We start from the raw sequence: 22,292 nt of genomic DNA on the forward strand, positions 1-22,292 counted from the left end.
CGATATATTGGTTAAGCAGAAAGTTACTTAAAGATTCTTTAAACTTAAATATCACAACTTTTTGTTTATTGCTTTAAGAGGTGTGCAAAATACCTCGTTGAGGCTGTTAGTTTGCAAGTGTTAGGTGAATAACCAATACAAGTGAGACCAATCATCTCCTGGCTCTTACATAACTCGATTCATTCAACTAGATGTGGTTACTGATTATATTATTACGGTGTCCGTTTCCTTTGCAAACTCAACAAACTAATAAGTAAATAGAGGAAAGCTGCTGCTTGTAATTGTAACTTGCATTATCAATGCATAGGTTTTGTGAATACAAGGTCCGTGAACAATCCAATGATTAGTAATCAATTTAAACTTAGTCAACTTTTATTGGACAGTAACACATAAATTGTGATCACAGTGTATGTTACATTGCAATAATAAATGTAAAATATGCTCCGCAAACAAGGGTCTGTAGTAATCTCCAATGTTCGGGACGGTTGTCTTTATTACTTCCTCAAATGCTTATCATTACTATCAACCCTGAGAAGACCTGTCAATGGGCAAAAACCTACATGACTTGGCATCCTACCAAGTCATTTTGTGCGTATTGTAGCATTCACCAGTTTTATATACTATCTCAAAGTAGAAGATATCTCACTAGCTTAAAAGAAAAAGATAATTTAGTGTAATCTTACATTTATACACATTTCACATTGTTAATGTGCCTCTTCTTTTCTGCCACTGACACATTAACAATTATCATGGAATTGAGTAAATACAAAATATCCTCTTTAAAACTGTACATTCGTAATAGATAAGGTAATCGAAGGAAAAAGGTGTGGGTCAACAGTGAAGGGCTTTCTCTAATCTTTTGGAATATCAGTGAATATTCGCAGTCCATGCATTCCTTGAATCTCTTCCTTGAGTGCCTGTAGAGGACAAAACAACAGTTAATGAATAACATTCAACTAGTACAAGTATAAACAATCTACAAGTGTACAATTTCCACCAAAGTTAAGGGGATAATCTTAAAAACCTCCCAAGCAAGGTTGGCAGGTAAGGACCATAGACAAAAGACACAAAAAGAAAATCTGACTATACAATATGTCACACATAGCTTTGGACTAGTTTTTAGTTTATACTGCTACAGGTAATAAACAGGGCTGATTGTTATGGTTGTTATTTACCTGATTGACTAATTGGTGTTGTTGGATGGTCCTTTTTCCTTTGAACTCACTCGACTCTATATGGATCTCATACATGGCCCCGCAACCACCTAAAAAAACAGCACAGGATCAAACAACACTGTCATTTCGCAAGTGTGCAGTATGTTGTTACTCGTATGAAATATACAATACCAATACACTTGACTTGAACATCTGGAATATGGTGCAGCCAGAAACATGCAGCCAGTCACCTGACAGATTTGTCCTTACCCGATATATCCACAACTTTGAGCGATGCAGCTAACGGAAACTTCTCCTTCAGTACGTTTCTGATGCGGGCCTCTCCGTCTGTGTGTGTGGACAGACATCTCTGCTGCACACGGCCAGACACAACAACCTAAGGAGGCAAAGACACGAGGATGAGCGATGAGTTACGTCAAGTTTAGCTAACTGCTGTTAGCATAACAGATCGTCTCTCTGAACAGCTTAGAAGAGTGTTTACTTGATTACTGCGAAGACCCCGGAGAGCAGAGAGCATAGTTCCGGTCAAGCTCCGTTTACAAGCTAACATTGTGAAAATATGGCGTCAGTTTAATCACAAGACGTTTATAAAATCGACACTTCAAAAAGTCATGTCCTCAGAGAGAGCATCGTCTCAGTTATATGACGTCACACATCCGGGTGAGTCGCTTCGCATAATACTCACAATGAAAAGCTTTATGAAAACCCACACATCTTATTTTTACTTTTTTTGTAATGAATTTCGTCTATATTGTAAATCCCTGAAATGTATAAATGTATAATCTGCAAAAGAAATGTAAAAAGATGTAAAATTGTACACATTTAAAGAGTTCAAATGTACTAACCTTTAATTTAAATTGAAGAACATTTATATATTATATTATTTATTGTAATTATTTACAATTTATGCACTTTACATGTTTTTTTTATGTGTTATTGTTTTATTTGAGATATTATAGCCTATCATATTGTTTTAACTACTCTCTGTCACATAATGATTTTAATACTATGTTCAACCTGCCTCGTTGTTTTTAAATGTGTTGTTCAATAAAGGGAAAAAGAAAATCAAATGAAAATAGCATATACACAATAAATAACAAATAAATGATATATGGATATAATAACCACTAAGAATTAAAAATAATTAGGGATTGATTAAGGGATTATTTTTGTCAGATAAAATGTCAATTATTTCTGATAACATAATGTTGTTTCATATACAGTATATCATTTTGACCCATAAAAATAATGTTTGCTTAAAAATTGAAATGTGATACTTTACATGTCATATATGAAACATTAAGGTAAACTGTACATATTCATTCATAATTTAAATAAAATAATTTATGGAATCTGAAGTGACACAATCTGTGACATAAACATATGGGAGACAAAGGTGCTAAGTCTAATAACTGTTTCTGTGAATTATATTTCCCAAAGAACTTGCAAATTTAAATGTCCTCTTTGTTATATGAAGAATGTACAACGTTTGAGCAAAGACTGGCTGTTCGTCAGGGACAGAAGAGTAGACAAAATACAGAAAACATTGCCTGTTCGCTGCAAAGTATACACAGCTAATAGATCTTCTTCATTGCAGAAATTGTAACTTGTTATAGCAGATAAAACCCAGGTGAAATTTCTTTTTTAAAGATGTACAGCATTTACAATACCAGGATCCTGAAACTGAAGCAACTAAATGAAAGTCAGCAATCATAATTTCATTATCTTTACCTGTGCTTTTCCTGCTATTTCATGATAGAAAATGTCTTCTGTGAAAAGGCCTGTACCAGAGCCCTGCACAACTGGCCTTTTTCTGTCTGCCATGTAAACGATATATTGATCTTTCTATACAGGGGAATGTGTCATAGTAATGGCATTTTAACACATTATTTTATATGTTTTTAGGAGTTAACCCCATTTAGAAAAATCTAATACCTTTTAATGTTTAATGTTAGTTCAACCTTACATATCAGTCTGAACAACAACAAATGGAAGCTTCTGGCTCCTTTTAAACTTCAGATGACATTTTCATGGTAGGAACAGGTCTGAATGAGAAGCTTATCTCCCTCTGCAGGTTGTGGAGCCTGACATTAATGGAGGCAAAGGAGTAATCAGTGACTGTTGACAGTGGGCTTCGGTCCCTTTTCACTTCAGGCCTGAGCTTTGTTTGTGCACATGAATTATGGGTGCAACACAAAGCTAGACAGCCACTAAGGAAGCAATCCTAATGTCAGAAATCATCCACAAGTGCTGACTGGTGTCAGAATTGCTGACGTCAGTACCCTTTAAAGACATGATGTTACCAGAGAGTCTGAACAGAGTACAGGTGCAGCGATGGAAAGCACCACTTTCCCCACACTGACTTTGATGGTTCTCTTCCTCACTTGTTATGCTCAGGAGGATACAGAAGATCTATCCTGCCCAGAATCCCAGGAGAGTTTTGATGGCTCTTGCTACGAGTTTGTGGGTCTGCAGCAATCCTTCCTCAGTGCCCAGGGGTGGTGTGAGCAAAGCGGAGGACACCTATCCTTCATCCTGAATGATGAAACACAGCAGTTCCTCCAGAAGCACCTGGACCCGGAGAAGGACTGGTGGGTCGGGCTGGCACCTGCAGCTCCAAACCTCACGCTCGACACAGAGGGTGAGAGGCGGGCGGGGGGACAGCAGTAGACACTGCATGACTTTTAAAGGCTATATATAGGTTTTTATTGAGTTTATTTGAGTGCTAAAGATTATTCATAAAAGCCTGTTAATTTCTCTGAAACCTACTATTTCTCTAATTATCATTGTTGAGTACTTTGCTGCATATGAACAACACATTTGATATGTCTGTGATCAATGATTGTATTGAATGATGTCAGAAATGAATGATTATCACCTCAGCTGCTATCTCATTGGGCAGCTTGCATGTCCATTGTATAGATTTGTAACATGTTTGTTTACTGACCTTTGTTAGGAGACTGGGACATTCTGATATCTCCCACCAGCAGCAGGTGTACTGAGAGATATTCCTTAATCATTGTAACTTTTCAATAGACTTGCTGTCAAGTGGTCTGATTTACAAATGTCTATTGTCTTCATCATTCATTCACCCTGTCACCAGCTCAATCTATTGCTTAGTTGTTTTATGATTCCTAAATTGCATCGTAACAATTAACCTAACAGAATGAAAACATAAGGGAAACTACAGTGTCTTAACAACTGCGGCAATAACATATTCTGCATAATTTTTGCTTGAATAGCAGAATTCAAAATAGAAGTTTAATCAAATGAAAGTGGTATTTTTCTTTTTTGTCTTTTCCCAGGTTCCCTTGCGTGGCTGGATGGCTCAGATGTCAGCTACAGTAACTGGGTCCCCAGTGCACCAGATGCACAAGCAGCCTGTGGACACATCCTGAGACGTTCAGGCTTTCAGTGGGAAGCGGCAGGCAACTGCAGCCAGGAACTCAACTTCATTTGCCAGTTTGGTATGCGCTTCTAAATAAATGATCAAATAATTCAACTTTAAACTTGTGCTAAGTTTGCAAATACATTTTTTTCCCCCTCAGATTTTGGGAGATCTATTGCATGTGATGGCCAAAATGCAACATTGCAATGTGGTTCTGGTCAAGTTATAGACATAGATGACAGTTTCTATGGTCGAAAAACAATTCACTACTGCCGATCCAAACTAACAGCCTCACCCACATCCACCCAGGAGGAGTGCAGCTGGATAGATGTGATGGATTCTCTAACAGGTATTATGAATTACATGAAATCATTTCTTTCTTAACATAATATATCAAACGTAGCGAGCTGGCCTTTTTTAATGTTCTGCACACTTAATAGCAGCTATGATAGACACACATATATCAGGTTACTCCATATTTACATGACAAATATTTACATAACTTTGGCATTAATAATGGAACTTTGTATTTACAGTAGAAGCGATGGGAACATATTTGGCTTAGTTAAAGCCACCTTAACAAAACAGCCAGAAACTAAAATCACCACAAAATCCGTTTGTGTTTCATGCTTTGTGTCAAACACACAAACCATCATTGCTGTTTGAATTCAGACACAAAGACTACTGAATACAGCTGCATATATGGGCTTTGGGGTAAATAATATACATATCACTCTGGGGTTAGTTATGCTGGACAATTACTAAGCAAATAGTTATTTTTTCCTCCTTATTGTTAAAACACCTCTTTAAAAAAAAGCTTTTAGACCCTCTCATTAGAAGGTTATAGAAGCATCAACAAGATTATTTAAATTTAATAGGATGAAAACTGAACTGTGTTATGCTTTTTAAACCTACTAAAGCAATACTTTTGAAAATAATCAAGATTATCTGCAACATATTGTCATTAACTCAATGCTTGTGTTATTACAGCCCATTGCCATGGACTGCAGGCTTGCCAGGCTCCAGTGGACTTGAGCTCTTTTGGTGAACCATGTCCTGTGCTGGGAAGTTACCTTTCTGTAGAGTACAGCTGCAAACATGGTCAGATTTTATACTTTATCACTCCAAAATAATACTCAAGATCATTATTAGATGGAGCAGATTGGATAATATAACTTTAGCCATATTAACTACCAATACATGTAATGTATTGTTATATTGTCTTACATCTATACAGGGTATGTGTAGTTCACAGCTAGTTTGGGGTTAGCCAAAATTGTGGCTGATGTTGTCAACATCAGACGCTGTACTGTATGTCTTGTGTTCCTCTTTTTGTGGCTGAACCACATTTCTTATCCTTGACTGATGATTGAATGATTGCCTTACTGCAGAGGGAACTTAGATGAACTGCACTGTTATATGGTAACACCAGGTGTTCACTCCAGGATGCATTATGTTAGAGATGAGATGGTCATTATATGAGTACAAACCTCTCTGAAGCAATGTTTTCTTGATATCATTTAACAGTGTGATTTTGTCTCAGGGCTTCAGTTGTTGATGAGCAAGCTGGCGGCCGTCTTTGATAACGTCACCATCACTGTGAAGTGGCTCCTTCATCCTTTTCAGGGAAACCTCACATGCACGCTGAATGCTGGAGATGGACATATTATTGATCCATACAGCCCAGAAGAGTGAGCAAAACTTTGCATTCTTCCAGATAGATAAATAAATATATATACGTATTCATTTATTCAACTTTATAACTGTATTAAGCTGTATTCAAACTTTAAGTTTACCTGTCTAACAGGATGGAGAGCACTGTGATGCACAAATTCAGGCGTCCCGGTGTTTTCATGGTTGGAGTGGAGTGTACTACCAAAGATTGGCGTGTTACAGCTCAGAAAACCATAACCATTCAGGAGCCTGTTGGAGAGTTTGGTGTCATTAAGTGCTATAGCAGGAATATGCCAACAAATGGCACTAAATGCGATGCTCTTCACGGTAGGCCTGTTCAGATCCAGGTTATGGTTGAGGCAGGTGAGTCTGACATTGTAGGGGATAAATACTTCCACAAACCACCAAAATACAGAATCATTTGATTCCCTTGTTTCTCTCCTGTAAATAGGTACAAATGTTTCCTACACAATTCTACATGAAGGCCATTCGGTCGCAAACTCGTCAGAGGAGAGAGGGATCACACCTCACAACATTACACTGAGTGCAGGTGTGGTGGAGAAGCTTGGACTTGGCTGTCACAACCTGACTGTAACTGCCTTTAACATGGTCACAGCCCACGCAGTGTCCACTGATCTGGAGCTGTGTCTGCTGGAGCCCGTCGAAGGCCTGCGGGCCTCGGTGATAGCAGAGGACGACGTGTGTCCAGACTCTACTGATCTCATCGTTGGTGTTTCATTGAAGCGAGGAGCCCCCGTGGAGCTGCTCTTCACTCTGACAGGAGCCAGGGACGCAATCTCCGAGACCAGAGACATGCTCAATGGCAGCCTACAAGCGTATACATTCTCCAACCCACTTGAAGGTAGGCACAATTTACAGCTGAAGCCGTACTGTAATTAACCCTCATCCTAACCACTGGGGCTCCCCGCAGACCCTGAGACCCAGAGCTATACGTTTTGTATCTTGGATCCCAGTTGGTAGTCCTTGTATGTTAAACATGGTAGGATGAGGGTTAAATGAAAACAATCAGTAGTGTATAATACATGTGCTCAGTGCTCTTAAATACAAACTCTTTTGGTAAAGGACTGTTGAAGGTGAATGTAGAAGCCGTGAATGCCTTCTCTACGTCTGATGTGGACGTGGACTTAGAGAACATACTTCAGGCTTGCCAGAATTACACGGACCTTTCACCAGATAAACATGAAAACACAGTATGTTGAAGATTAGCGTCAAACCATAATGATCTGTGCATATGTTCATATGTTTGCTTGTTTCTGTTATAGAACAATGACTTTTTTTCATCTACAGACAGGTAGTGTGAGTATAGACGACTTTAAAATAACGGCTATTCCGGACACTTTGGTTGACTACACTCAGATGGTCACACTGAACGTGACTGGAACTGAATCACTGCCCAGCCAAGGACTCACATTTGAATGGACATGTAGTAAGTATGACAATTAATTGGCCACTGCTCTTTTTAAAAGACAGTTGAAACCATAATTAAAGTGATTACAGGGGGTGAACACAATTAGAAAAACAACACAAGCCAAAACAAGAACATTTTAAGAAGCTTTAAATAATCTGTGTTTGTGATAGTGAGAACATTTTCTTGCACACTGTTTTAGTCTAATTATCAGGATGTGAATTTCACATTTAACATGACAAACATGGTTAGTGAGCTCTCTGTATACATGACCCTAACAGTATCCAGGTATCATCTTTGACAATACTTTGGTTTCCCCATCTGATCACCAGTAATGGGTAATGAGAGCGCCAATACAACTTGCCAATCCTTACCCGTGTCCAACCTTTACTTTCATTCAGCATTACTGGTGTCAGACTTTTCATTTCATTATAAATCATTAAATCCTTAATTATCAGGTTTCTGAAGCCAGAATATGATATATCCAAAAACTGCTTATGAGAACTCACTCACTGTATCAAACATGTGTTGTATGGTCAAGTGTATGGCAGTTTCTGAGGTTGTAGTTAGTGGGGATGTTCTACTGGGTTGCATGTTCTTGTTATTTTGTCCATCCCTTTAAATATGCTGTTATGATACTGTGTGCTTCATGATATATGTCACTGTGATCTCTTGCTATTTTAAAGCTCTGCTTTTGCTTCTTTCCTTACAGAAGGAAACTGCAAATGCAGAAACGAAACAAAGGATGAAACTCATGTTATTGAAAAAGATTGCCTTCCAGATCCCTTTGATTTTTTCAACTACAATGTAACTGTGAGGAGGACAACCTGGTTTAGGAAATGGGTTGATTTTGCTTCAGCTTCAAAGTGCATCACTGTGGCTCCAAAAGAATTTACAGACGTCACCATCAGGTAAAAGGGGAACATTTACAATAAATGCTCAAATATCCTCAAAATAAATATCCTGCAGGTTGTTGGCGGGTTTCAAAAATACTGAAAATGACAGCTATGTGTTTACTTGTATTTCTTGCAGCTGTGATGATTGTGCTTCGTTAAATGTCAATGACGATGTAAACCTCAGACTGAGCTGTGTGACAACCTGCCCAGATGTAGTTTGGTATATTGAGGATCCCAAACCTTTGACAGTAAGTCTGGAACAGCACTTTAAACTGTGGTGTAAGAGATTAATGTGTCAATTATTAACTGATGATCTTTTCCCAGGATGACCTCGAAACATGTTACTCCAAAGCAGGAAGAAGGCCCCCTATTGAGAGACAGGAAGGCACCACTGAATATGTTGTTCATAGCCAACATCTCAAAGTTTCAAGGGAGACTTTGCACAACATCAGTGTGATTGCTTATGGTACGTTTTCATCCCATAGTCAGTCATAATGTTCTTTTCAGCAAAGCAGATTTTTTAAATATAAATGAATGACTCATTTTGAAACCCAGTGCTTTTTTCAAAACTACATTTTTACTTCTTTTTTTGCTTAAACTGAAATAAAGTTTTTTGAACATCTGGCTTTGAAAGATGCTGATAAATTGATTTACCAATGTATGTTTTGCTTTTTTTTTCAGGCACGAATAAGACAGGTTTTGCCAAGTACACATTCACAATTCCAGATCCAGAGTCAGCTGAACCAGCTGCAACTGATGCTCCCTCGTGTAGCATCTCTCCACAGTCAGGAACAGTTCTTGATGCTTTTGACATCACCTGCAAAGCAAGCTCATTCTGCTCGTCAGGCTGTTTATATTGCTTCAAAACAGACACAGGTGAGAATGTGTACTGTTACTTCTTGATTTAATTGACTTTTAAACTAATAGAAAAAGCTCTGATATGAGGTCAACTTTCCAGAAGAAAGTGTAGGAAGCAGGATTAACATGAATCTATGAGGAAGTGCAGAAGTGAGGAAAAGGCAGATCAAGGTTTGTTTCAATTAGTGTCAATTAGTTATTTTATGCATGTTACAAAAGTATCCCAGCGAAAGAAAAGTTTAGAATTTGGTTGATTATCAACAAGATTTGTATATTCATGTATTCTGGATTTTAGGGAGAGGGAGTAGATGTAATTCTAGGATTTCTTTAATAAGGTAATTGAGCTTGTTTGGTGTCAAACCATATCAATCACATAAACAATATTCAAAGCAGAGTACTTTGTATGTCATAAAAGGAGGAGATCTTCAAGCTTTTCTTTTAAATTGTTGAACATGAAAAACAAAGTGATTTTGAAATAATGCACTTTGCTCTAAAACTTTGTCCCTGTGATTAATGTCAATGCTTTGGCCATTTAGCAACCTGTATGCAGATAAATCATTGAGAATTCATTACCATAGTTTTACTGAATTGTCTCTTTTGTCTTTAAGGTAAACATCTGCGGTGCAGTAATGCAAATGAGGTGAAATCTGTCTTCCTGCCTCTCGGAGATAGGAACAACAATTACAGTTTGTCTGTTGTTGTGACTGTGAAAAATGAATATGAGAAAGTCTCCGCAACTGTGTCTACTCAGGTTTGTCATCTACCAGTAATCATGCATCTTAGAAAAAGAAGATTTTGATTTTTGTCCTAGAGGGAGATTTGTTTTCACAGTACACATCATTAAGGCTGTTTATGTTCCTCAAGGTACGCAAAAGCAGCTCCAGTACGTCTGTGGAGGCTCTCCAATCTGCAGTGGAGGATACTGTGAGTCAGTTAGAGCAGCAGGGTCTTCTCTCTGGTGAGGCACTCGGACAAATATTTACTTCAGTTTCTCATATGCTGAATACAGAGGACAACGAAGATCAGAGGGATGCAAGGACGAAGGTGACAGATGTTGAAACTGTAGTGCTATATTAATGTGATATTTGTGATGTTTACAACTAGTATTGTGGGCGAGTGGACGGCACGTGATGTTAATCAGCACTTCTTCCTCTTTCAGCTCAGAAAGCAAATGCTGACCAAAATGACCACAGTTCTGCTGGACTCACCCAGCAACACCACTCAGGAAGTGCAAGTGACGGCCAGAGCTGTGGCCGGACTCACCCAGCGGCCAGACGAGCTCAGTCCCGCTGCTCAAGTACAGTACAGTAGATCAGTATTTTCAGGAAACTTCCAAAGATGCAATACGGACAGCTCTTTGCTTTAAGCCATTGCAAGTAGAGGCTTAAGTCTGAGTTAATGTCACACAACAACAAACGAAGAAGGAAAGAAAGTGTTTGTGGTGCACCTCAACTATTCAGCTATTTTAAAGCATTTTAACTTTTAACTTCCTTTTCCCAGCTGAACTTAGAAGTATTGAAATGTTTAGAAAATCAGGTCATTCATAAAATGTGTTGCTCTTAGTATGATACATGTTCATAAGCTCTTTTGAAAGTTGAACACAGATCATTTGTAATCTTTTCTGTTGCTGTACGTCCTCTCCAGGAAGAAGCGAGTTCATTGTTGGTAGGCCTCAGCTCCTCCCTCAACACCATCAGTGTCAATCAGGACAGCGAAGATGACGGAGAAGTTGTACAAGCGGCTACACCAATAGTTGAAGCAGCCAGTAATATTTTGAATGTTTCGTCAAATGTAAGAAAAAAGCTATCCCTGATATTGCTAAATATCTGTTTTTCCAGATACCAAACAACACGAAATATGTTTTTCTCTTCAGAAAAAAGTCTCAGATTTTCTTCTTACTGGGATAAGCAATGTTCAAAGTGCTTTGCTGAATAATAGAAAGCTGAATGAAGACCCTACCATCATTGATTCTGGTCAGATCAGTGTGTATGTCAACAGGTAAGAGATGGCTGACGCTGGCAAGAGCATGTACTTAAGAATAAACTAGGGTTTTCTGAAATGACTACAATATTTCTGATTGTGCTTCCTGCAGAGTGTCTCCAAAAAATATGCACATGCAGAATATAAATGTCCAGAAGAACAGCTCCTCCAGATTTTCCTTCCCCACACTGCCTGCTCATATTATCTCTCCAGAGGAGCCAGTGGATGTCAGAGTAAGTGTGTGTAGTGTCCAGTGAAGATGTTGATACATACAGATGTCTATGGCCCTTCTCAAGTGTGTTACAGTTGTAGAAGTCTACGTTGATGCGTATACGGGGATTTTTCCCTTATTAAAAAACTAGTTAAGATTTCGTCAAATTCTTTATTGGATAAGTTACACATCTGTTTTAATGTTTGCACTGTTTTGGTTCAATACATGTCATTTTGGAAAAGCTGAATAGAATTTGGTGAAGAGAAGAATTGTATCTCAAAAAGTTATTAATATCTAATATCACCGACACATACAACTATGAACCCAACAGAAAAAGACTGAGCAATATTGTCTGTAAAGAAAAGTGCAGATAAAGGACATATCAGATCTGGTCGGATTTCTTTAAAGTAATCTGAGTCACAGTTTGCTTGTATTTATATATATACACACACCTGTATATGTACTGTATGTATGTATGTATATATATATATATATATATCACCATATCTCCACCTCCTTCTAGATGATGAGTTTTGAGAAGGACCCATATTCTTGGAAGGAGCAAAACATCTCAGGAACTGTTGGATCAGTCTCTCTCACCAGAGTGAACGGCACTGTCATTCCTGTAGAGAATTTACCCGACGAGATAGAAGTAATATTGGTTTTAGAGACACTTTTAGTTACTTTACTTTGGATAACATTATTAGCTTGTTAAGACTAATGTGTTTTCTGAGTTTTCAGATTCTCCTACCCAGGCTTGACGTTGGGCAGGAGAACAGCACAGTCCTGGACCTGGCCAATTACAGCACATTAATAATTGATGTTCCCTCGCCGGATGTAACGCTCGTGCTGAAAATGGACCCGTCTGAAATCATCTCCTTTGTGCTATTCCTGGGATATAAAGATTATCCAAATGATGAGAATTATGTAGCCAAGACTCAGATCCCTCTGGAGAATGCCAAAGAAGGTCAAATTGAAACTACCCGTTTTATAAACTACTTTTTATAGAGAACATAATATGGTTGAAATTCACATTTAAACTATATTCATTGATCACGATGACAGAATTTGCTAGATACGTACATGTAAACCTCCATGTGTGTGTTTTTGTATATGAACATAGAGGAAAGATACACTTGGGTGCTGACTCCCAAGGACAGAAGAGGAGAAGTTGGAGAGCACTACCTTGTCATGAAGCCCATTGTTGAGCCGGGCGTCAAATCCATCAATGCTACTGTCACTGTCATTTCCATCGCTGCCCAGTGCAAATACTGGAATGAAACTGAGTCTTCTTGGAGTGAAGATGGCTGCAGGGTGAGTACAAAAAGAAACATCCACAGTGTTTGCATCAATACTTCCTTGAAAAATGAGCTGCGAAGTTTGACCGGCTGGTTTTCTTTTTTCTCTTCAGGTCGGTCCGCTCACCACGCCTCTGGTCACCCAGTGCCTCTGTAACCACCTAACTTTATTTGGCAGCTCTTTCTTTGTCATGCCCAACTTGGTGGATGTGTCACGCACCGCTGAGCTTTTTGCTACATTCACCGACAATCCTGTGGTGGTGTGTTTTGTGGGGGCCATCTTTGCTGCTTATCTCCTGGTGGTTGTGTGGGCACGCAGGAAAGACATCCAGGACTCAGCCAAGGTACTTTTCAATAAAGACTTTCACCACTTTATATTGTTGATGTGAAATGCTAGAACAATTTGGAAGTCTAATTCAGACTTTGATGCCCACACTTATAATATAAAATAAAACAGAATACAGAGACGTCACCATACTATGTAAACTGCAGCTTCCCTGTTTATGCTCTAACAATGGATTTATTGTATGAGCTCATTTGTGCAATAAAACGTGTTCTCCAAAGTGATAATCATCAGTTACATTAAAAAAATATATAATGCAATACTTTCTCAGTAAATACTCATGCAAAGTACTAGTACTGCTCTGACCTACTACAAAATGCACTCATATTAAAATACTAGAATATTCAAGCAGTCTATGATTTTAATGTCTTTCATTGCTTCATTTATCTTATATTTGATATTTTGTTATTTAACATTCACTTTATGTCATTGAATTTACTAATTAAAAATGTCCCTTCACATGCACTGATAGGTCAAGATAACAGTGCTCGAGGATAATGACCCCTTGGCTGAGTATCATTATATGCTGAACATCAGCACAGGGCATCGGCATGGTGCATCCACCTCCTCTCAGGTCAGTAATACTTGTTGAAGTGTAGAGAAACAAAACCTGTCTGCTGCTTCAGTTGCACAACATTTATGATGCTGACAACTCTATCCATCTAGATTGACCTTTTTTGTTTTGTTTTAGGTGACGATAACCCTGCTGGGCACAGAGGGAGAAAGTGAGCCTCACCACCTGACGGACCATGAGAAGCCAGTGTTTGAGAGGGGTGGGGCGGACATGTTCCTGCTGACAACACACTTTTCCCTTGGAGATCTGCAGAGCATCAGGCTGTGGCATGACAACTCAGGAGCCCATCCTGCATGGTACGGGTAGAGGGCAAAACATGGTGGTGATTAAATCATGAGGTTACGCTTGAGTTTAAGCACACAAGATAATTATCTATGTTACATGCAGGTATGTCAACAAAGTAATGGTGCAGGATCTGGAGAGTGCTCAGAGATGGCACTTCCTGTGTAACTCCTGGCTGGCTGTAGATGTGGGAGAATGCTCTCTTGACAAGGTCTTCCCAGTAGCCACAGAGATGGATTTGAAGAGGTTTAGGTAAGATCGGCCATGGATCTGGTAAAAACACATTACCAGGGATTCTGACATAATTCTGTGATTTATTATTTCTCCTGAAACCGAATTTCTTTTTACAACATTTCTTTCTAGTAACCTGTTTTTCATGAAGACAGCCAAGGATTTCCGGGATGGCCACATATGGTTCTCTGTCATTAGTCGGCCTCTCTGCAGCACTTTCACACGTGTGCAGCGAGTGTCCTGCTGTTTTTCCCTGCTGCTGTGCACCATGCTAACCAGTATCATGTTTTGGGGTATCCCCACAGACCCCTCTGAGCAGACCATGGACCTAGGTAGGTAACAAGACATAAAGCTTTCAAAGCTTTCAAGACTCTTCAAACTACTTAATGACTTTCAATTACCTTTAGACACATTCATTTAAACTTGACTTAAAGCAACACTTTACTTTGCAGGTCACATCGAGTTCACCTGGCAACAGGTTATGATTGGCGTTCAGAGTTCAATCATCATGTTTCCCATCAATCTCCTTATCGTGAGTATCTTCAGATACACTCGTCCTCGAGAAAAGGGCGCCAAAACGGACACATCTAAACAAGGAAAGACTGGTCGAGTGTCTCCCACACAGACTTCTTCCCCTCAGAAAGAGCTGAAGGACATCACACCAGACACTGTGATCAAGGTGAGTTAATAAATATCCATAAGTGATTTGGAAGTGATAATAACTCATTTGTTCTACAGTGCTTAATGTGGTTTCTCCATTAGGATATAAAGAGAATTGCTCAGTCACTCTCAAAGGCCATGAAGAGTCCTCTGCCGCACCTGGAGCTCCGGCCTGGTCAGCAGGTGGACATCAACACCCTGCTGTCTCTGGTGGAGGACATCATCAGACAGCAGAACCGTGCGGCTGGAGACTTCTACACTGACGCCTCCAAGAGTGATCGCTCTATGATTCTCAGTTTACGTGCAGTAAATCTACAAGGTATACCACCATAACCTTTACAAAGCTCCTGATATCTTGTGTTTCATATTTTTAGTGCATGTTCCATTTGGAGGACCAGTCAACGTATTAATATATTGGCCATTTAATACATATGGATATGTAAATGATATACAAATTGAGAATCTTTTAATATCTAAAGATATACAGCATTTTATCTTCTTTCTGTCTCTCCAGGATTTCTTTTTCTTTTGCTGTATTTTCCTCATAGGACTGGATTGAGGCATTGTATCTGTGATACACATATAAAACAATAATAATTTTGTTAAATATCAATTAAACAATTTGATAAAACTTTAGGACACTACTGATAAACTCTCCTGATAGTCCCATACCCATGATAGATCAGTGGTCCACATTCGGCCATACCTTAGTTTTTAGATAGACCATGGCATTCCTGTGCTCTCATTTGCATACTGAAAGATAATTAAATTATGTAACAACCACAAAGAAAGTCCTGCAGAAGGAAAAATATTGTGTTGATGGAAAATCCAATTGCTCTGAATTTGTAAAATGTAAAAATGTGTTTATTTTCTATTACATAAAATACATTACTTACAATGAGAAATGTTGGCGTAATGCATTTGACGCTAAAACAGATATTTGCGTGAACAGAAAACAGTGTGTGTGGCAGTCCTGAGAAAACGTCAGAAGAAGTTCAGAAGAAGAGCAACAACAGCCGGTACCTGTACAAGCAGCTGCGTCATGTTGAGAAGGAGCTGGGTTTGTTGGGACCTTCTCGTTTTCCAAACCCAGACAGCTACAACCGAGCCATGCAGCAAGTTCAGGGAATGAAGGGTCTTCTGAAGTACCACCTCCCATCGTCCGGCCTGGAGGGAGACCAGCTGGACCGCAGCCCCAGTCCAGAAGAGAGCGTCAACGAAGACTCCACCAAGAAGTGTTGTCAAGGAGGGCTGCCGTGGTGGTTTGTGTTTGTTGGCTGGATACTGGTGATCGCAACCAGCGGTGTGTCAGGATACTTCACCATGATGTATGGGCTGACGTACGGGAAAGCCCGCTCGATAAGTTGGCTTATCTCCATGATGGTCTCTTTCTTTGAGAGTGTCTTTATTACTCAGCCTCTGAAGGTGAGCGATAAAACAGCTTATTGTAAGAACATATAGAGATAGTGTTGATAGCATTGCAAATGTTTAGATAGGAATTCATTAAGTGAGGTTGGGATGTTTCCAACCAATGTCCAGTGCTTTTTAGTTTTTATTAAATCTGACTATACTGATACATATATTTATGATGTACTGACTAAAAACATGCCAGCTGTTTAAATAGTTAATTCATTGTTTGAAATGTGATATTGCTAAAGACGTGATTTATCTATGGGAACATTTTAAGTCCTTGCATACAATCAGTGAGTTCAGCTGGTAGCCAATGACAATTTCAGTGTTTATTTAAATAATAATATTTATTTACTCACACAAATCAAATCAACAAATTCTAATACCATTAGATTTTACATTGAAACTAATAAAATGCATGTTAGTAATCTAAGATAAAATAAATAATTTATTAATTTAAAATAATAAAAACATTTTTGAAAGTAAAATCTAAAAATTCAACCAAATCAGGATAAGCTTTCTGATAAAGGATAAATAAATAAATAATTACATTTAATTTTTAATCACTTATAAACTAGTATTACTTTTTATATATAAAACTTTTTTTTTTTAATGTTTGATCTATTTATTGATGATTTATTTGTCAAGTCTTTTTATGAATTCTAGTTTTTATTATTAAATATAATGTAAATTATCCTCCACATATGTACCTCCCAGGACTTCAGTACTGTATTTATAATACATTGATCATTATGAGGTCCACTGGTATTGAAGTCTGAACATTTTCCGTCACAGGTTCTTGGTTTTGCTGCTTTCTTTGCTCTTGTTCTAAAGAAAATTGACCAGGAGGAATACGGAGATCCTCAGATCGATGAAAGTCTGAGAAACACAGGTATGGTTTTTTTTTCAGTTTTCCGTTTTTGTTGCATTGATTTGAAAAAACAAAACATATTGCTACAAAATCCCTCTTTCAGATGACCCCAATACGGTGCGTGCAGCAAGAAGAGACAGCACATGCAGTTTCTATCAGCCACCACCCCCCACTGACATCGAGAGGATAAGGAACAACATGATTAAAGAACAGAAAGTATTTTCCCTCATAAAGGAGATTGTTGGTAGGAGAACCACTTTGATACAACATAGGAAGCAATGTAATACGTTTTTAGATGCTGATCTGAGATGTTTGCAATGCAGCCTACATGGGATTTATGTGGATGTTGCTCCTGGTGGCGTACGGCCAGAGGGACCCCAACGCATACTTTCTGACCCAACACATTCGACAGAGCTTCAGCAAAGGGATCTCAGACAGTATGAGTATTCAGGATGTGTTCAACTGGGCAAACACAACTCTGCTGAGCAACCTGTTTGGAGAGCACCCAGGTCAGTATGACGTGACGTTATCAACTGTATTAACACACAACTGCTTTGCATGAATGCATCAATCACCTTTAACGCTTACATATGTGGGTTTGCTTACTTATAACAAAATGGAAAACACAAGCATATTAATAATCTGTCATATATGGTAAATAAATACGTAGTTAATATCAGCTTTTCGCTCATTTTTGGCTTTGGTTGCCTGGTAACTCTTGTCCTTGTATTTTAAAGCTTATTGTATTTGTATATTTTTGTGTAGCCTAATTTTCTCAGAGTAATTTATAACCTACAATTTGGATCTGAAAATAAAGTATTAAGAGTTGTGATGATGAGAATAGGCCTATGTTAAAGGATTTCTGCGTAGTTCACAATTAAAACTACAAATGACAATTGACTGATATCACCCCTATGGTTCTTGTTGTCTATTATGAAATAATAATAATAATACATATTATACCAATGTGCAATGCCTGAAATTGAACTCTCATTTCTGCTTTTGCTCCTTACTACTCTACTACATATACTACATGATGTCAACAGTATGTTTATATCATGAAGTATCAAACATAACCTGTAACAGTGTAGAAAGGCCTTGTGTGCTTCAAAAATATGGATTAGTATGACCAAAAACTTTATTTATTAAATTTGGCCTGTAGTGTGACACATAAAATAATGTTTTATCTGCAAAAGGACACGTTTGGACTGATCTTCGCTTTGAATGTGTTTATTCTTGCTATCTGATAATCTCTCACAGGATTCATCACAGATGGAAACTCCAAGCTGGTGGGTAACGCTCGTCTTCGCCAGGTTAGGGTACATCAAAACTCCTGCCACGTGGCTCCCTCCATGCAACAGTCTGAACGGGACTGTCACGCTCCGTACTCGTGGGAGTTGGAGGACATGGACACCTACGGTCCAGGCTGGAGCCGCTCTGTGGGTGATAACACCTCGCTGAACCTTCACAGCCTGTGGACGTACCAGTCCCAGGGTAAACTGAGAGCCTTTCCCATCTGGGGCAGCGTGAGGCTCTACAGAGGAGGAGGGTTTGTGGTGGATCTGGGGCCAGATTTACACAATTCCAGCAGGTAGGCATTGTAATATTTTAAGAGCCAGATGATAAGTGAAATGTTAAGTGTACTAATCAATTAGTTGATTGACAGAACATGAATGTCAAACATTTGTAGGTTACAGCACCTTAAGTGTGGGGAGCAGCTTTTCTTCATACAATAATTGGATAACAAACATAATTGTTATTTGCAGCCTTACAGATGATGACGGGTGACAGCATGACTTATTGTTAGTTCATCCTGAAACTAAATATAAAGTTGTATGGTAAATTATATAAATTAATACTACGTCTTTAGATTTTTGACTCTAAATGTGTCTTGAGTAGCATTGACAGTTATACAGCACAACATTGTGCCACACAGTTGGCCTCTGCATCAGAACCTGCTGTTCCATGACATCAGGAGAGAATAACATAAAACAAAATCATACCATTTAACTATATAATTTAATGTTGTTCTCTTTGTAGATCCCTTCAGTATCTTTATGACAACACCTGGTTTGATGTGTACACCCAAGCGGTCTTTGTTGAGTTCACCGTGTACAATGCCAACGTCAACCTCTTCTGTATTGTCACACTCATGCTGGAGACCACAGCCATAGGTAAGTAGTCCATGTCCAGCTACTGTGTGGGAACTGCACATAAACTTGAACTGTTTTAAGTCTCACGTCGTCTGTCACTTTGGGTTTCCTCCAGGAGCTTTCCAGTTCCGCAGTGAGCTTCAGAGTGTGCGTCTTTACCAGTCGACAGGCGGCCTTCACATCTTTGTCATGGCCTCTGAAGCCATTTACTTCCTCTTTATCTTCTATTATATGTTTATCCAGGTATGAATTCAGTCATTATACCTTAAATGTACTACCATCACTAGTAATAATAAGTACTTACTCTCACAAACTCCTCTCCTCCTGACAGGGAAAGCTGATGAAGCAGCAGAGATGGATTTATGTCAAGAGTAAGTGGAACCTGCTTGAGCTGGCGATTATCATCCTCAGCTGGAGCGCCCTGTCTGTTTTCATCAAGAGGACTTTACTGGGAAACCGGGACATGGAGTACTACCAGAACAACAAAGACCAGTACGCAATAAGAATAGCACAACGCATATAAGTATATACACAAGGGTGTTATCTCAACATCGGTATGAACAACAAGTTTTGCTCATGTACTGTGTATATTATACATTTATATTTTCTGACTGTACACCCATCTTGTAGTTACCATCACATCCTCTCTGTAATACAGTAGAGGCTTATTTCACCAGTACACAATAACTGTGCTTTTGTTGTTTTTATTCTGCTCTGATAATTAATAACACTCATTGACATAAAACCTGAACTTTTTGATTGACAGAATATATATTTGAGAGAAATATCTGAGTTGTTTGCAAACAGCTTTTACAGTTTGTACTGTGTAAGTGGTAGATAGTGAAAGCTTAATGTTTCACTCAAATCAAATTAGAAGCTGTTTACGTTTTATAATATTGACAATCTGACAAATACCTAATTTTACCTTTGGAAATGAAAATGTACACAGTGAATTTGTTATTTGAATTACATTTCAACCTGAAAAAGTAGTAAAGCATTACTAGTTCAACCATTATTTCCTCAAACCATTCAAAACCTTTTTTAATAGATTGTCAAAACAAGGCTCTGTCCTCTCACACTCTGTCTCCAGATACGCCAGTTTCCATGAGACAGCCAAGGCTGATGCGGTGCTGGGGTATCTGATTGCCTTCCTGGTGCTGCTGGCTACAGTCAAACTGTGGCACCTGCTGAGACTGAACCCAAAGCTGCACATGATCACAGCCACACTGCAGCGAGCCTGGACCGATATCTCAGGCTTCCTGGTGGTCATGACCATCATGTTCCTGGCCTACTCCATCGCTGTGAGTCTGTTTCCCACATTGCATGTCTTCCTATTGTATCAGTACTTTGTGAAATAGAACATATTATTAACACAGCTTTATATTTTTCAGTCTAACCTGATGTATGGGTGGAAGCTATACTCCTATCGGACTCTGCTGGATGCTGCACAGACCATGGTCAGCCTGCAGCTTGGCATTTTTAACTATGAAGAGGTCAGTATGAGCCGAATCGTACCACAGCATATTATGAAAGCTGATCCTTCTTCAGTGTATGTCTTCTTCTTGATCCCCCAGGTTCTGGATTACAATCCAGTGCTTGGAGCTTTCCTCATCGGCTCCTGCATTGTGTTCATGACCTTCGTGGTGCTGAACCTCTTCATCTCTGTCATTCTGGTGGCATTCAGTCAAGAGCAGATCCATCACAAGGTAACTCACCCATGCCGAGTCGAGAGCTGTCATATTGTACACATGTTGTAGAAGAAGTTAGATCTTTCTGTTTCAGATAACTTGATACTCCATGAGTTATGCATGTTCCTTATTGTTCTTACAGCCATCAGAAGAGGATGAGATTGTGGACCTGATGCTGATGAAACTCTTCAGTTTGTTTGGACTCAAATGTAAGAAACAAGGTGGTGACTGCCTCTCTGAGAGGCCGGTTCTTTCATCTGCTTCAAATGATGGACTCTCAACGATTTCTTCTGGGAATATTTGTCAGGGTTGACATTTTCCCACAGAATGCTTTGCTTTTGTTGCTTTATATTAACCCTTGCAAGTCTATAAATGATTAGCCTTTCTCTTTCTCTGCTGCAGATCTGTCACTCTTGTAGGAGAAACTGAAACACTGAGAGAAAGTTAGAACTGAGGATGATCCTTATGTTACGCACTGAGGAACTGTATTTAGGCTGCAGTATATTTTGTTAAGCAAATAAACGTGTGTTTCTGCAACTAAATCTTGTACAATATACATTTATTCCATAAATGAATCATTCATGGATATGTAGTGAAACATTGTATTTGAATAAATCTGACTAATATATAACAGTGCTTATTATGAAACAAGACCAAGCGTTTGTTATCACTTCCCATGAGTAGTAAGACATATATTATACACCCTTAGACAACAAAGACAAGCTGGCTGCATAAAAGAAGTGATAAAAAACTACAGTTCAGGCATGTGATGCCACTGCTTCTGTATGTTATCAGATTCAACAAGATATCATTTTACTGTATGTATGTAGTCAAAATAGATAGTAATGTGTAATATGATCTGGAGATCTGTGAACCATAAACATTAGTAAGCACTTGATATTTATTGGCAGCTGCTGTTTAATGACCTTTTACCATTTCAGTGTGTTGCTCCTGTAATTCACCTGTGGCTTTAATGTGCAATGAAATTGACATGAGTAGTTAATTATGTTTTCATTTTATCAGTAAAGTAAATCTGATTTACTATTATAAAGTATGTCAAATTATCAATAACATTTTATGAGCTGGGGGTTTTGGTCTATCTACCAACCATGGTTGTTGATCTTGTTGGTTTTTCTGTGATTTTGATGAACGTACCCTCTAAATTGCAGGTTAC

The 22,292-nt window shown here is 38.7% G+C and overlaps 2 protein-coding genes across 2 annotated transcripts; one reads left to right on the forward strand and one right to left on the reverse strand.

Annotated features, from left to right (window-relative positions):
* Positions 1-354: 354 nt before the first annotated feature.
* bola3 (bolA family member 3) lies at positions 355-1,840 on the reverse strand. Its single transcript, XM_029428754.1, has 4 exons — positions 1,657-1,840; positions 1,425-1,551; positions 1,176-1,264; positions 355-917 (listed from the first exon to the last, which is right to left on the reverse strand). Exons 1-4 carry the CDS (start codon positions 1,723-1,725, stop codon positions 852-854), a joined length of 351 nt encoding a protein of 116 aa, XP_029284614.1. The 5' UTR covers positions 1,726-1,840; the 3' UTR covers positions 355-851.
* Positions 1,429-21,632, forward strand: LOC115003871 (polycystic kidney disease protein 1-like 2). Its single transcript, XM_029425819.1, has 42 exons — positions 1,429-1,835; positions 3,573-3,816; positions 4,481-4,642; positions 4,724-4,912; positions 5,554-5,664; positions 6,107-6,254; positions 6,371-6,600; positions 6,689-7,099; positions 7,321-7,448; positions 7,546-7,684; positions 8,376-8,574; positions 8,696-8,807; positions 8,884-9,025; positions 9,241-9,435; positions 10,026-10,168; positions 10,282-10,461; positions 10,577-10,714; positions 11,062-11,208; positions 11,291-11,415; positions 11,510-11,630; positions 12,132-12,260; positions 12,350-12,575; positions 12,732-12,922; positions 13,020-13,250; positions 13,722-13,823; positions 13,941-14,119; positions 14,211-14,357; positions 14,469-14,668; positions 14,789-15,015; positions 15,099-15,315; positions 15,949-16,421; positions 17,202-17,298; positions 17,381-17,521; positions 17,601-17,786; positions 18,538-18,868; positions 19,318-19,451; positions 19,546-19,673; positions 19,762-19,922; positions 20,521-20,731; positions 20,822-20,923; positions 21,005-21,136; positions 21,261-21,632. Exons 1-42 carry the CDS (start codon positions 1,818-1,820, stop codon positions 21,429-21,431), a joined length of 7,398 nt encoding a protein of 2,465 aa, XP_029281679.1. The 5' UTR covers positions 1,429-1,817; the 3' UTR covers positions 21,432-21,632.
* Positions 21,633-22,292: the final 660 nt, after the last annotated feature.

The sequence above is a fragment of the Cottoperca gobio genome, chromosome 3 (genome assembly GCF_900634415.1).
Source record: "Cottoperca gobio chromosome 3, fCotGob3.1, whole genome shotgun sequence".
NCBI lineage: Eukaryota > Metazoa > Chordata > Actinopteri > Perciformes > Bovichtidae > Cottoperca > Cottoperca gobio.

What these genes read in the sequence shown, in the direction of transcription:
- bola3 (XM_029428754.1), bottom strand. Translation starts at nt 1,725, where the DNA reads ATGTTAGCTTGTAAACGGAGCTTGACCGGAACTATGCTCTCTGCTCTC. An exon ending in GGGGTCTTCGCAGTAATCAA is followed by an intron (nt 1,552 to 1,656) that starts GTAAACACTCTT and finishes TTGCCTCCTTAG; the next exon opens with GTTGTTGTGTCTGGCCGTGT. An exon ending in CAAAGTTGTGGATATATCGG is followed by an intron (nt 1,265 to 1,424) that starts GTAAGGACAAAT and finishes CTGTTTTTTTAG; the next exon opens with GTGGTTGCGGGGCCATGTAT.
- LOC115003871 (XM_029425819.1), top strand. An exon ending in AGAGGGATGCAAGGACGAAG is followed by an intron (nt 10,462 to 10,576) that starts GTGACAGATGTT and finishes TTCCTCTTTCAG; the next exon opens with CTCAGAAAGCAAATGCTGAC. An exon ending in GTGCATCCACCTCCTCTCAG is followed by an intron (nt 13,824 to 13,940) that starts GTCAGTAATACT and finishes GTTTTGTTTTAG; the next exon opens with GTGACGATAACCCTGCTGGG.